General features: G+C 41.1%; 2 protein-coding genes across 5 annotated transcripts in view; both read left to right on the forward strand.

Annotated features, from left to right (window-relative positions):
- The window catches only part of LOC139375073 (disheveled-associated activator of morphogenesis 1-like), a 72,040-nt gene extending 66,583 nt beyond the window's left edge, over positions 1 to 5,457 (forward strand). For all 3 annotated transcript variants that reach the window (XM_071116495.1, XM_071116494.1, XM_071116496.1), the window contains exons 22-25: positions 151 to 211; positions 377 to 508; positions 1,606 to 1,776; positions 2,089 to 5,457. In XM_071116495.1, coding sequence (XP_070972596.1) covers positions 151 to 211; positions 377 to 508; positions 1,606 to 1,776; positions 2,089 to 2,295 — 571 coding nt within the window. In that variant the 3' untranslated portion in view covers positions 2,296 to 5,457. The remainder of the gene's footprint in view (positions 1 to 150; positions 212 to 376; positions 509 to 1,605; positions 1,777 to 2,088) is intronic.
- Positions 5,458 to 11,652: 6,195 nt separating this feature from the next.
- Positions 11,653 to 15,549, forward strand: LOC139375074 (JNK1/MAPK8-associated membrane protein). 2 transcript variants are annotated; one of them, XM_071116497.1, is made up of 7 exons: positions 11,653 to 11,802; positions 11,990 to 12,069; positions 12,211 to 12,365; positions 12,546 to 12,752; positions 13,537 to 13,718; positions 14,248 to 14,324; positions 14,430 to 15,549. In XM_071116497.1, exons 1-7 carry the CDS (start codon positions 11,799 to 11,801, stop codon positions 14,646 to 14,648), a joined length of 924 nt encoding a protein of 307 aa, XP_070972598.1. In that variant the 5' UTR covers positions 11,653 to 11,798; the 3' UTR covers positions 14,649 to 15,549. The 2 variants fall into 2 exon arrangements, with proteins under 2 accessions (XP_070972598.1, XP_070972600.1); XM_071116499.1 differs by having other exon boundaries at positions 11,660 to 11,756.
- The last annotated feature ends 361 nt before the right edge of the window (positions 15,550 to 15,910 follow it).

Genomic DNA, 15,910 nt, shown 5'->3' on the forward strand with positions numbered 1-15,910 from the left:
TCCTGAGTGAGAAGGGAGGAAGTTGGGTTTTATTGTCTCACATTTCATGTCTCTAAGTTATAGCTTGATTGGAGAACAGATGGTTTGTAATTGCTTCATGTGAATAAACTCCAGTCCCTCTCTTTCCCTTTCCTCTCCTCTTATCCACAGTATGACAGAGCTGGAGAAAGACATCAACAATCTACGCTCTGGTCTGAAGAGTGTGGAGCTGGTGAGTGGCCATTTTATGTTGGTTTCCCTTAATGAAGCCACACATGATATCTCAGGCAGTGTAATTAGGCTTACACTCCTCTACCAAGGGCATGGTACTGTGCTCTTATGTTGTGGGTTGTCTGATGGCAATCATGTAATTCTCCTGTAATGCTGTTCCCTGTAGGAGCTGGATTTCCAGAGAGGTCTTCCTCAGGTTTCGGGGGATAAGTTTGTGTCTGTGGTGAGCCATTTCATCACTGTGGCCAGCTTCAGCTTTTCAGAGGTGGATGATTCTCTGACCGAGGCCAAGGAGCTGGTGAGAACGGGGGGCAGAGGGCTGGGGGCCATGTAGTCTGTCTGTCTGTCTGTCTGTCTGTCTGTATGTGAGGACAAAGCCCTTCAGACCACGGCAACTTGACAGGAACACTCATGGTTACACTCAAATGGGTGTTGGTTCACCCATCACAAAACACTGACTTGAATGGGAATGTACATTCTAGTAGTTGTATTTCTATGGGGTTGGGGTCGTGTTGTCCATCTTTCCCCTCCTTTTCACAACTAGGAGCTCTAATAGAGCTATAAAAAATAATAGATGGGCATCGCAAATCCTGTAACATTATCCTTGGCCACATAACCAAGTAGGTAGCACACAGTCTTCTTACTGCAGCTTTGAAGTCACCTTTTTAAAGATCGAACCAACTCATATATCTGGGAATGCTATGCCTCGTGTTTCACTGTATTTCAACGACATAGTAACTTGAGGTTTACAGTCTACCTGTGTGGACATTGGAACCTCTGAATATAGGCAGTTAGTGTTTAACTAAGATGGGTCAAGGCTATCAGTTTCAAAGGCGTGGTTTCCCCCGACCCCCCCCCCCCCCCCCCCCCCCCCCGTGCCATGTGGAATATATTTGTTACATGTGCAGGGGATAGAGGGTTATGTATGTGTCAAATTACACTTTACAATGACAGGGAGGAAGACACTATCTCTGTTGGGATTAGACCCTGGTTCAAATACTATTCGAAATCTTTCAAATACTGAGTGTTTGCCCTCAGTTCACCTGTGCCAGGTGAACATTTGCAACAGTTCTGTTGGTTCCAATGTGCCAGACAAGCTCAATCAAGCCAAGATAATGTATTAGTTAGGATTTAAAATAGTATTTAAACCCAGGTGTGATGGGGGTAGGTTCTGATTTAAAGCTTGATTAATCAACCAGGCAACAAGGTCTCACACATTCATCCCTAGTGTATCACTGAAAGAATGTTCACCTACATTCACACTGAATCACCTGTGACACACAGACTGCATTTCAATTCATCTTGATGGAGGATCACAGATACTCCTTTTTCTTTCCAGGAAAGGCAGTTTGACCATCTTGAAGTACTTGGTGTCGAACTTTGTTTTCTCTCCAGTTTCTGAAGGCAGTGCAGCATTTTGGAGAGGATGCAACCCGTATGCAGCCTGACGAGTTCTTTGGAATCTTCGACCAATTCCTGCAGGCGTTCGCTGACGCTAAGCAGGAGAATGAGAACATGCGCAGACGCAAGGAGGAAGAGGAGCGACGGGCCCGCATGGAAGCACAGGTTAGATTGTTAAGATTGTCTATCTTCAACCACAACACTAGAGAGAGTCACCTATGGTCACCATTTCACCACTCATTCATTATGTAACAATTATTACAAATGGGTATCAAACTAGTGTTTGTGAGATTACACAATACGCAAGCTACTCTTCACCTAGTCACACTCAAATGTAGGTCAAGAGTAGTGCTCATTTACTCAGTATTGTAAATGAGCACTACTTTTGTACTGCTGTACAGCTCATTTACTCAATACACCAAATACAATGCTACTGTAAGTGTGAGTCACTAAGTTCCTCCTGTTTTGTCCCCTCAGCTGAAGGAGCAGAGGGAGAAGGAGCGCAAGGCCAAGAAGGCAAAGGAGAACTGTGAGGAGGACGGTGAATTCGACGACCTCGTTTCAGCCCTGCGCTCCGGTGAGGTGTTCGATAAGGACTTGTCCAAGATGAAACGCAACCGCAAACGAGTCAACTCATCAGCTGAGACCAGCAGGGAGCGACCCGTCACCAAACTGAACCTCTGAAACAACTGATCCTGTCTTACTGGAGCTAAGCTATGCTGCCCTCTGGTGTCCTGGCATGAGTCTAGTGCCCCCAGTTTTGGGAGTGGACAGAATTCACTTCTAAAACGGAACTGAGCAGGAAAGGTGGTGGACAGACCTCTACTTACTCTTTTGCTACTCAAGCTACAATAACCCAGAGCTTGTGTCCATCTGGAAACAGACATATAAGATATTACCTCCTCTGAAAACCATGAACTATGGATAAGGAGTGACTCTCTAAGCTATTTGTGTTAATTGCCAAAACCTACACTTTTAAAATGCTTTGCTCTGAATGACAGTTTTTCTCCTGTTGTGGACGGGACACTTTTTTTAATAGCATAGTGCTGTTGCCCTGGAGTAGGACACTCTTCTTGACCCTTCCTACCTGCAAAAATTAGCAGGAAGTGGAATGGAAAGCCAGGGGTCACACGCGCACACACCGGCTGCGACACATTTCCTCTTTTAAACGGGAGAAAGTGGAACTTCTTTCCTGCTATTGTGTTCAGTCAGTCAGACACCTCTCGAGAGTACAGTAGAGGATGCCAACCCCATGCAGAGAAACAGTGTCTCTTGAAGCACAATCCATCATGTATGAATTACGTTTTTGAGATGAGCAAAAAAGCATAACAAGAAACACATTTTAATACTGTTTTTATCACAATTTTGCAAAGACCTAATTTAGATATTTAAAACCAAATCAAAGATGCAATATTACCATTTTATTAGAGCCTATAACTTTCATCTATAAAATACTCCATTAGAACTGAAATATACAGTATTGTAGAAGAGTAGGATCTAATTTTAGGCCTGCTGACTTGAAAGGACAGTGTCACTGTTTCTATATTATTCGAAGAGTTACCAAAAATAATTGCTCTTCCTCTGGTCATCCTAACACACGGAGGATATCAGTCTGGAAACTATGCAGCCCAACATTTACTGCCATGTACCAGTCAAAAGTTTGGACACACCTACTCGTTCAAGGGCGTTTCTTTATGTGTACTATTTTCTACATTGTAGAATAATAGTGACGACGTCTTAACTATGAAATAACACATATAGAACCATGTAGTAAGCAAAAATATGTTAAACAAATCAAAATATATTATACAGTTTTGATTCTTCAAAGTAGCCACCCTTTGCCGTGAATGACAGCTTTGCACACTCTTGGCATTCTCTCAACCAGCTTCATGAGGAATGCTTTTCCAGCTGCCTTGAAGGAGTTCCCACATACGCTGAGCACTTGTTGGCTGCTTTTCCTTCACTCTGCGGTCCAACTCATCCCGAACCATCTCAACCCTGTTGAGGTCGGGTGATTGTGGAGGCCAGGTCATCTGATGCAGCACTCCATCACTCTCCTTGGTCAAATAGCCCTTACACAGCGTGGAGGTGTGTTTTGATCATTGTCCTGTTGAAAAACAAATGATAGTCCCACTAAGACCAAACCAGATGAGATGGCGTATCGCTACAGAATGCTGTGGTAGCCATGCTGGTTAAGTGTGCCTTGAATTCTAAATAAATCACAGACAGTGTCACCAGTAAAGCACCCTGCACCATCACACCTCCTCCCCCATGCTTCACGGTGGGAACCACACATGCGGAGATCATCCGTTCACCTACTCTGCGTCTCACAACCAAAAATCTCAAATATGTACTCATCAGACCAAAGGACGGATTTCCACCGGTCTAATGTCCATTGCTCGTGTTTCTTGGCCCAAGCAAGTCTTTTCTTATTATTGGTGTCCTTTAGTAGTGGTTTCTTTGCAGCAATTCGACCATGAAGGCCTGATTCATGCAGTCTCTGAACAGTTGATGTTGAGATGTCTGTTACTTGAACTCTGAAGCATTTATTTGGGCTGCAATCTGAGGTGCAGTTAACTCTGACCTTATCTTCTGCAGCAGAGGTAACTCTGGGTCTTCCTTTCATGTGGCGGTCCTCATTCTACAATGTAGACAATAGTACAAATAAAGAAAAACCTTGGAACAAGTAGCTGTGTCCAAACTTTTGACTGGTACTGTATGTGTATATTATGTACATACTGTATGCCCGTTCCAGTGTCACCTCACTTGACTCTCAAAAAATCTAGGCGGCAGTCTTCCTTCTCCCCACAGTTTTCAGCCATTAGCTTCGCCCACGAGTGGCTCATTTGAACTACAAACGTTAATCATTGCTTGCGATGCGGCTTTCGAAACATATGGCCCTTATCTTTCATCAGAAAGAATCCTTCAAATAAAAAATATACACTTACTGTAGCAGTTTTGCACAGATCCAGCTATGGGTGCCTTCATCTGACAAAACGACACTTCCTGAACACAGGTGTTACGAGCACCGTCTTCTGTAATTAGCACAGGTGGTTGCCTCTTCCGTCTGTTTTCCGAAAAACAAGCGCTGTAACATAGAGATATGGCCGTGTGGGAACCCTATCAAGGTCTGCATCAATTGAACCTTTTTTTGCTGATCTATAACATAAGGTCCTTATGCTTCCAAAGCCGTACCGCAAGCGATGCGTTATTGTTCAGATTCAGCATCAGGGCTCTTAACAAAACTCCCTTGTACAGAAGACACCTTCATCCAATGTGTGGAATGGAATGGAATTGAGAGTCAAGACCATGGGCTATTCCTCACTATAACATGTACAGCAGAAAGATTTCAGTTATTTAGTCTGCCCCCATTAGTAAAACCTTTTCTCAAACCTTTGGTCACATTTCTACCAACACCCTCCTTACTTAACTGTGTGATCGCATGTCTGATGTATGTGGATTCTTTCAATACAGCTTTATTATTATTTAAACAACTTTTTATTTCGAAACTAAAGTAATAAACTTGGATGTTAATTATCTGTTGAATCTGTTTTTTTATGTTTACAAGCCAAAACTACAACCAGTAATTCATCTCGGATTGTATTAAACTGTATTTCTGTTTTCCAGAAATAAAGACTGGTATTCATCTCAGAGTTATAGTAAGGAGCATCCTCTGGTGGCCAATGTGCAAAAGTATCTATTTTTTGGGTTCCATTTCCATGTTTTCAAGACATTCTTTGAGGACACAAATTTGCTTGTTAATTGTATTACTTTGGATACTCTTCAATTCAGAAAGCATTGTGAGTAGGGACTTGATCTCTAATAAAACCTCTGGCAACATAGACAGCAATAGTAATGACGTCTTTTTGTAGGCACTAACTCCGCCATGGCTCCTTGGCCAAAACCTATGGGGAAATGAATGAATGCCAAAAATAAAGGTCTGTGGTAAACACATGACAGAATCTTCATCAGCTAACGTCACTTAGTACATTTTTAAGGATTTATGTAGTCAAAATCACATAAAGCACAAAAAGGCTTGATAATTCATAAAGGTCATGTTAACTGACTGATATTATCTCATAGAACAAAATGTATAAGTTGTCTTAAACCTGTGTTAACCTCAGACCTTATTTTCTGTTGAGTGTGAAAACCCCAGCAGCATTGCACCTACTACCATACCACGTTCAAAGGCACTTAAATTTTTTGTCATGCCCATTCACCCTCTGAATGGCACCCATACACAATCCATGTGTCAAGGTAAAATATTTTTTTTATTTAACCTGTTCTCCCTTCATCTACACTGACTGAAGTGGATTTAACAAGTGACATCAATATAGGATCATAGCTTTCAATTGAATTCACCTGGTCAGTCTATGTCATGGAAAGAGCAGGTGCTCTAAATGTTTGAAAAGTCAAAATAGTATTTATCAAATGATTACCAATAAAACTAAATTCAACTCACAGCTTGTTTTGTACACTCTTAGGGAAAAAAGGTGCTAGAAACATATAGGGTTCTTCATTTTGTTCCCATAGGGTAACACTTTTCGGTGCTACACTATGTAGGGTACTTCATAGAATCCCCTGTAAATGGTTATCTCTCTATGAAGGGTTTTGCAGATAATTATTTTCTCTTTAAAGTGTTTTTCCTAGAACCCTCTATGAATGGTTCAAGCAGCCTTATTGGCCTTTAAAAAATATATTTGTATGACAATTTTGCACATATCATAAACTCCAGGTTTACAGGCCACATCAGGCCTGCAAGTCACATTATGCTGGTTTGCAAAGTGATATGTAATTCCTATTGGAATCCAGCCAGAGTGAGGATGTTCAATTGGTACTTTTAATCACCCGCTACCTGCATTCAGAATGTCTGCCATAGTATGGAAGATTGAATAATGGGACTACCTAAAGCTGCTAAACTGGAACAAACATCTCGGTAACAGTAATGGGTACAAAATAAAGTCCAACTACTTACAGATTGGATTAGTTTAGAAAAATGTATGTTTGATCTTTGTGTAGCATAAGATTATACAACCAATCAATGTACAGTTGAAGTCAGAAGTTTACATACACTTAGGTTGGAGTCATTAACTCGTTTTTCAACCACTCCACAAATTGTTAACAAACTTTAGTTTTGGCAAGTCGGTTAGGACATCTACTTTGTGCATGACACAAGTAATTTTTCCAACAATTGTTTACAGACAGATTATTTCACTTAGAATTCACTGTATCACAATTCCAATGGGTCAGAAGTTTACATACACTATGTTGACTGTGCCTTAAACAGCTTGGATAATTCCAGAAAATGATGTCATGGCTTTAGAAGCTTCTGATAGGCTAATTGACATAATTTGAGTCAATTGGAGGTGTACCTGGGGATGTATTTCAAGGCCTACCTTTAAACTCAGTGCCTCTTTCCTTGACATCAAAAGAAATCAGCCAAGACCTCAGATTTTTTTTTGTAGACCTCCATAAGTCTGGTTCATCCTTGGGAGCAATATCCAAACGCCTGAAGGTACCACGTTCATCTGTACAAACAATAGTACGCAAGTATAAACACCATGGGACCACACAGCCGCCATACCTCTCAGGAAGGAGACGTGTTCTGTCTCCTAGAGATGGACGTACTTTGGTGAGAAAAGTGCAAATCAATCCCAGAACAACAGCAAAGGACCTTGTGAAGTTGCTGGAGGAAATGGGTACAAAAGTATCTATATCCACAGTAAAACGAGTCCTATATCGCCGTAACCTGAAAGGCCGCTCAGCAAGGAAGAAGCCACTGCTCCAAAACCGCCATAAAAAAGCCAAACTACGGTTTGCAACTGCACATGGGGACAAAGATTGTACTTTTTGGAGAAATGTCCTCTGGTCTGATGAAACAAAATATAACTGTTTGGCCAGAATGACCATTGTTATGTTTGAAGGAAAAAGGGGGAGGCTTGCAAGCCAAAGAACACCATCCCAACCGTGAAGCACGGGGGTGGCAGCATCATGTTGTGGGGGTGCTTTCCTGCAGGAGGGACTGGTGCAATTCACAAAATAGATGGCATCATGAGGAAAGAAAATGATGTGGATATATTGAAGCAACATCTCAAGACATCAGTTAAAAGCTTGGTCGCAAATGGGTCTTCCAGTTGTGGCAAAATGGCTTAAGGACAACAATGTCAAAGTATTGGAGTGGCCATCACAAAGCCCTGACCTCAATCCTAGAGAAAATTTGTGGGCAGAACTTAAAAAGCGTGTGCGAGCAAGGAGGCCTACAAACCTGACTCAGTTACACCACCTCTGTCCGGAGGAATGGGCCAAAATTCACCCAATGTATTGTGGGAAGCTTGTGGAAGGCTACCCATAACGTTTGACACAAGTTAAACAATTTAAAGGCAATGCTACCAAATACTTATTAAGTGTATGTAAACTTCTGACCCAACGGGAATGTGATGAAAGAAATAAAAGCTGATATAAATCATTCTCTGTTATTATTCTGACATTTCACATTCTTAAAATAAAGTGGTGATCGTAACTGACCTAAAACAGGAAATTGTTACTAGGGTTGAATGTCAGGAATTGTGAAAAACTGAGTTGAAATGTATTTGGCTAAGGTGTATGTAAACTTCCGACTTCAACTGTACATGCAAAAACAAACATTTCTGCAAATCAACCTGCAATAGAGGATGGTTGTGGTTTTTTACTTTACACAAAGTAAAGATGACACAATCACACTCAACTCTAGTTATTAACACCAACACTGGGGTTATTTTACACCACTGAGTGTTAAGTTAATTTAACTCCTGAATCAACACTAGAAATGTTACACTGAAAACCAAGATAGATAAAACTGTCCAATTTGCTGTGTTGAAGAACCCGTTGGCGACGCAAAAGCCGTCTCCAAATATCCACACACCATATTTGCTGAAGAGCATCATGAACGAGAACGAAAAAAAAACCGACCTTCAAGAAATCAGACAGTGAAAAGGACATGATGAAAGCACTGGTAACCGTTCTCAGCTGCCATGTTTGATTATGACAATCGCCACCGCACAATTCCCTAAACTAGAGAGGAGGAAGATGGCCAGGAACACAAAGGCTTGAGCTGCCACCGTGATGCCCTGGAGGACCGAGTTCCCTTCCTCTCTCTGTACTGGTGTGTGTTATTGGTACTCCTCGTCTCCGCCCGTAAGGTTTTCGAGAGTGGCCTTTGTGAAAACACTGTAACCTCGGGACTATGGTGACTATTTCTAGCGTTAAACTCGTCCAAGAGCTGTTGTCCGGAGCAGTAAAGCTTTGGGTGTCCCATTCCCAGTAGACAAGTGCTCCTGTTTGCAGTTCTTGCCTGATCGTAATCCTGTAGCCTATCTCATATTCCCAGCCTTGCTTGTGTACAATCTGTATCTTTACCCGGGCGGCAGGTAGCCTAGTGGTTAGAGTGTTGGGCCAGTTCCCGAAAGGGAATCCCCGAGCTGACAAGGTAAAAATCTGCTGTTCTGCCCCTGAACGAGGCAATTAACCCACTGTTCCCCGGTAGGCTGTCATTGTAAATAAGACTTTTTCTTATCTGACTTGCCTAGTTAAATAGAGGTTAAATAAAAAAAAACTTTGTGCCGTTTATACCCTGACTACACCGCTAGCGTTGCAAAATAAATGTAGGAATCTATGTTATTCAATTATTGCACCCACACCACTCGCGCGTGTTTGGCACCGTTATAGCGCAATTAATGTAATGTTTAGGGTTGTGTTGTGTAGTGGCTTTTTTTTATGCACCACCAAGATTTACATGCTAAAATTGGCACTGTAACCATCCATGTAGTTTTAAGAAAAATAAGAGGTTCTTGTCCAGTTCTGGCATTTAGGTCAACACAGACTAGTACATATCCCTTGGCCTAGAAATTGTTGATCTTCTCCTGTAGGATGGAGAAACTGTCATTGTTAAAGTATGGGGACTCTATTACTGGAGGCAATATAGGTGGCACACAAGGAAATGTTTCTCTGTTGAGATAATTTCCTGATTAATTTCTAACCAGATGTAAAATGTCCCTGTTTTGACTAATTTAATAGATTGGTTTAGGTATGCTCTATACTAAATTAACATACCCTCTGAGTCTCTTCCCTGTTTCACACCTGGTAGTTTGGTGGGTGGGACTACCAACTCTCTGTAACCTAGAGGGCAACCAGTGTCTATAACATATTTATTGTAGGATGACAATGTCTTTATTTACGATTTATTTCATGAAGTCTGTATTCCTAATCTTTAGGCCAAAGGCAGATGGATGACCTTATATATTCCAGGATGAGATAATAAAAGTTTTGTCTTCCATAGCATCTAGTGTTGCTTTCGTGTGGTTTAGGTCCGGACCATTACAGTAGGTGTGAGCAGAGCATGTTGAGCATCTGATACATACCTCTTAGGTCGCAGGATGGGGCTTGGGCGGGTGTATTAGTGGTGGTTGGGCCTGTTGCTCTGCTCATGGCCTGGGCATATGTGCGGCTGTCATGTTGAGGTCCTTCCTGCAGGGACCTGCTGGGGCTGCGGTTGAGGGTGATGTCCTTCAGGTCCTGGCAAAAGTTGGGACTGCTGCCTTGTAGAGATGGACCTGGTCATAAAGGCTGTTCAATTCTCGAGTGGAGTGGTGGCCAGGTAGAAGTTAGGTTTTGAGGCACAGTCACAGGACATGCTTGCATTCACCCGTTGTATGGTGGCAGAGTGAAAGTATTTCTGTGGTAGCAGGGTGGAGATGACCACTCGTGTGTTAGGGAAAGTGGAAGAAGCTTTTTCAATCACTCCTTTGAGTGCTGTCCACCCTTTCCTGCTGGCCCCTTACGTCGTTTGTGCACGTATGAATCATGATGCGGCTGGGAGACTCTAGTCTGTCCTCTGACAACAGCTCCAAGGTAGGCTTATTAATTTAGCTTTATATACCAAAATTACCTAAAGGTTATTATATTTTACTTTTTGGCTTCAGAGGTAGCTTCAGACTGGTTGGATGGTATTTCCAGGTTTCTGCTGTGCTTCTTCTGCAGGTTTTGGTTTGCCAGTGTTTTCTTGATAGTCCTTAGTAGTAAGAATCATTCTGGGTAATTTTGTCCAAAATCAAGTTTTTAGGCTTAGAATTTGGATTTGGAGTGAAGGTTTTGTAGTAGAGGGTAGTATCCTGTATAAGTCCTTGTGAAAAAATCCAAGTTTATCTATGTTTATCCAACTCTGATTCAATTTTTTTGCAAAAGAATTCAGGAGCTCATGACCTCTCTCTATCTACCCTACCCATGACACATAGGCTACTTGGAACATGTTTATCTTACCTTTTATATTATATGAACATATTGTGTGTCTGTAAAATAATTAAAATAAATACATTTTAATCATCATGTGTTTTAACATTTGATCAGCATTTGTCCACTTTGCTCGATTTGGGATCTCTAGCAGAAGCCTTCGGTACTGGGTGTAGTAGTGGGATTCTGCTGGGTCTACTTGGGAGTGAAATAGTAGACCAGGTAGCCCAAAGGGCTTTAAAACAAGATATAATTCATATTAGAGGTGATGCGATATTAGAGACCATTATGATAGAAACGGTGCGACAGAGCCCAAGGACCTGCATTTATATGCCTTCCAAAGAAAGGTTGGTGGACCAAGATTCAAGGGTCAGACAAGGAAGGAAGAGAGTCTGCTCAAATGCGTCTAAGACATTGTACATTGAACTCTTCATTATATCTGGTTGGCAAGCATGCAAATGGTTTGTGTATGAAGTGGTTGATGAAACAGTGAAGCATGTGTTGTTGTATTGTTGTAAGTACTGGTAGGCCTATGTGGAAGAGGATTGATGTGCAGGATTATTGAGGTTGGATGGGGATGAAGGGGTTGGAAGTGATTTGGGGAATGGGGGAGGGTTTGTTAGAAGGACTCTTTTTTATTTTCTTAGTAGTACAGGATTAAGATAGGAGGGTTTAGTTTCTCTTAATGTTTGTTTCTTTATGAATTCAGTCTGTAAACTGTGATGGACTACACACTCCAGTACAGTAGGTGGCGGCATGTACTTCTAACGTTTGTTTGCGGACTACCATAATATTATAATAGATGAAGAAGCAACTTCAGCCTGATCGCTTGATTTAGCAGAAATTAAATCGTTGGATACGTCATAAGCATATTCTACTAAGTAATGTATTAACGCTTAATCGTATGGAGGTTGACTAATAACATGGGTATGTGGCTACATTGTCTGCACAATGATGGCTTTAACGTCCTGTTGCCTAAGCCAGACAAGCCACTATAGCTAGCTAACGTTAGGTAGTTAGCTGTTAGCTAGCTATTATGCTAAAGTACATATAGACGTCTGCAGTATTGTCAATAACTGTCTTGTTGTATTACTTACTCCTGGCTTCATTGCAGCAGTAGCTATGAGTTCAACTTGTCCGGGACTGTATTGCGGCAAGACGTTAATAAATGGCTCCTTTGATGGAGAATGTGGGGTGAGTAGCTCCAGCTGAATGTTAACAAACGTCATCGATCTAGCAAGGCTGTTGAAATGGCATTCTACTGTAACACTAGCTATGTTTCCGTAACCTAGTAATAGGCTATGCCCACACACTAAAATGTATTTGAATGATCAGGTATGTCCCAGAGGAGAGAGGACTAGCATGCAGAAGATCTGTGAGAAGTGTACAGAATCCCCTGAACTTTATGACTGGCTGTACCTGGGCTTCATGGCAATGCTGCCACTGGTTCTACACTGGTTCTTCATTGAGTGGTATTCTGGAAAGAAAAGGTAATGCCTCACATTCAGGCCAAATTAACCAATTATGTATTTGGTCACCATAACCCATGGCCAATAGGCTGCATATTGTGACATTTACTGTGGTGGTGCTTTTTGAAAGGAGGATTTTAACATTGTCCTGTAGTAGTAACTCGCTTTAATGTTTCTGATATTATGTATATTTTTCTGCAGCTCTAGTGCCCTCTTCCAACACATAACTGCCCTGTTTGAGTGCAGCGCTGCGGCTGTGCTGACTCTACTGGTCAACGACCCAGTGGGTCTGCTGTCTATCAGGTCCTGCAGAGTCCAGATGCTGTCAGACTGGTACACCATGCTGTACAACCCCAGCCCAGACTATGTCACAACTCTACACTGCACACAGGAAGCAGTCTTTCCCCTGTGAGTACCCTATGCCTATGTTGTCCACGTCATGAATTGGACCTATACACTTTGCACTTGTAGGGCTGCTTTCACAGCTAGTCCTGGACCAAAAGCATGTTGAAATAGCTTTTTAGTCCAGTATTAAGTTCAATCTCTGTCTCAACTGTTTCCTAATGAACTGATATGAATTGGCAATGAGTTGAACATGTAAGAGATAATCAGCAAGGGTCTATGCCTTCTATTGAAAATAATGAACGACGTGGAAGGTGTATTCCACAACGCGCTAGCAGAGTGGAACTAACCTTCAACGGAGTTGCATTATTTTCCAGAGAAAGCATAGAGCCCTAAGTTGATTGTCCTTTTTATACCATGGCTATAATTTAACACATTTGCCGCTAGAAATGTGTTCATTTGCAGGTAGAAATGTGTTCAACATCCACTGAAGTAGCTAGCAAGTTTACTCGATAGCTACAGTAGTTGCCGTAGTTTAGCTAACCAAACCATCAAACCTAGCTTGCTATTATGAAAGTCAATTTCAACATGTCAATAATTTTATCAATGTGACTTTCTCTTTCAAAAGCTATAGCCATTAAATGCTACCGTGATGATATACCGTGCGTTATAGGGAAATAATGCACGCTCTAGAATGCTCTTCAAGCCATTCAGAAACGAGTATTCAACAATGCCATGGTATAAATGAAATTGGTTGGTATGTTCAGAGCATTGTGCACACCATCAAGCACAGTGTGATGTGAGCTGTTTTGTTAATTGAATAACATGGCTTATCATATTGTGTTCGCAGGTACACTATGGTTTTGATCTACTATGCCTTCTGTCTGGTTTTCATGATGCTCCTGCGTCCACTCCTGGTCAAAAAGATTGCCTGTGGTCTGGGGAAATCTGACCGCTTCAAGAGCATCTACGCTGCTCTCTACTTCTTCCCTATCCTGACAGTCCTGCAAGCTGTGGGAGGCGGCCTCCTCTGTGAGTATGCTTTCAGATGAGGGTCCAGTCAGGCAGTTAACCCACAGTTCCCTGGTAGGCCGTCATTGTAAATAAGAATTTGTTCTTAACTGACTTGCCTAGTTAAATAAAGGTGAAATATTTTTCTTTAAATGATTGCCCTTTGACTCACCACTCTATCTTTCCAGTCTTTCTAATACTTTACTAGCCCTATAAAAATGAAGAAATGCAAAACTAGTAAAAAATTTAAGAAATGCAAAACTAGTCCTTTTATAATTAAACAAAAATAAGTCCAATATTTTGCATGGGTGGAGGACCAAAGAGGTTGTTTCTGAATTATTCTGCCTTGCAACAAGCTAGTGGTAGGAAAATACACGGACAAAACATGGAAAAAAAACTAATATGGGAATGCCTCCAGAGGAGAAACATAATTTTTGCTCAGAGCAAATCAAATGTGAGTGTTAACAGCCAGCGCTCCCATTCAAAAGCAAAATCCAAAACTGAAGTTCTCCAGACTTCCAATGACTTTGGTATTTTCTGTTTATTTCAGATTATGCTTTTCCATACATTATTTTGGTGTTGTCCCTGGTTACCCTGGCAGTGTACATGTCAGCCTCAGAAATACAGGTAAGAAACTCCTTATTTTATATTTACTTAACATTTGTGATCAATCAGTCAACATCATTGTATTAGAACATATCCAATTTCCTATTTGTTTACTCCTATCCATAGTCTTTCAATAATCTCATTGCCAAGAAGAAGAGGTTGGTGGTGCTCTTCAGTCATTGGCTCCTTCATGCTTATGGCATCATCTCCATCTCCCGATTGGATAAACTGGAGCAGGACCTGCCTCTATTGGCCCTGGTACCTGGACCTGCCCTCTTCTACCTTCTCACTGCCAGGTTCACTGAACCTAGCCGGATTCTGTCAGAAGGCGGCAATGGCCACTAGAAGTATTATAGAGGGATGTGGGGATTAATATCCACCTATCAATTCAGAAGGTGTTGTGGAATAGACATATGGACAATAGTCTTTACTGACTCCTCTGAGTATGGTAGTATGATGACTGCTGCATGCAGGGTTGATGGTGTGAGTTCATCTCACAGGGAGAAGGAAGATTTTATTATATTTATGCAACTAAGGTGGGAAAACAATCACCCTATGCACATACAGTATGTCTATAATCTATAAAGCTCCATATATGTGTTGTAAATTATTGAATGTTATTGTGTTGATGCTTGTGTACACTTGAATGTTGTTGTCTAAGGCCTAAGATGTACTGTTCCTCATTGAGGCTGTTATACATGTTGTGTATAAACATATTCACTCTTTAATATTTTATGCTCAACGTCCTTGATTGCTTTAATCGCCGATATCCTTGGTTGTTGTTTTGAAATCGATTGAGGTCTCTGGATTGTCCAATAGTTTAAGTTAAGTTTTCTTGAGCTAAATCTAATGTGCCAAAAACTCTGAACACGTGCATACGCCCAGAGGCACATACAATGGTTCACCATAACCTAATATTAATCGTTACAAGTGGATGCATTTAAATTATTTTGCTTGTAAGTTTTTTAAATGGAAATTATATTGCCTTTTCCCCATAAATTCTGTTGTGGAAATACACTGTTGAATAGTAAGCAAGTGAAATCGTGAATTTGTTTCATGCATGCTCATAGAATGCCTGTAAATGTATAACAATGAAAGTGTTGATTAGATCTATCTAATTTTATTGCACTGTAATTTTAAAACATACAAAACAAGGACTTGACTAGCTAGATTTGACTGTTGTGAAAACTCAGAAGTGTTGTTCAAATGAGATTTTCGGAAATAAAAATTACAAGTGTGTACCATCTGATATGACTTTCATTTGTTTTTAGTTTTTCTAACAACAGTTGTTTTGATGTAATTCTTTGTCTCACTTTAGTTGCTCTCTACTTTAAGTGTAATGTTTGTTCTGGCCAACAGGAAACTCATGACCTTCAGTTCTTCCTGTAGTATATTTTTGAGGTCCCCCAGTTGGAACTTTCTGATGTGGATCTTGGTCATGCGTCTGTGGATAACCTCCAAAATCTTGTGGTCTCTCTGAAGATTCCTGAAGTGTTGAATTAGTCATTAGATTTTATCAATAATAGCCAATACCATGACGGCCCTCGAACTTCACTGGACTTTATGGAAACCGTATATCCTGAGGCTGCATTTATTGTAGCTGGAGA

Source organism: Oncorhynchus clarkii, chromosome 19, assembly GCF_045791955.1.
Source record: "Oncorhynchus clarkii lewisi isolate Uvic-CL-2024 chromosome 19, UVic_Ocla_1.0, whole genome shotgun sequence".
Classification (NCBI taxonomy): Eukaryota; Metazoa; Chordata; class Actinopteri; order Salmoniformes; family Salmonidae; genus Oncorhynchus; species Oncorhynchus clarkii.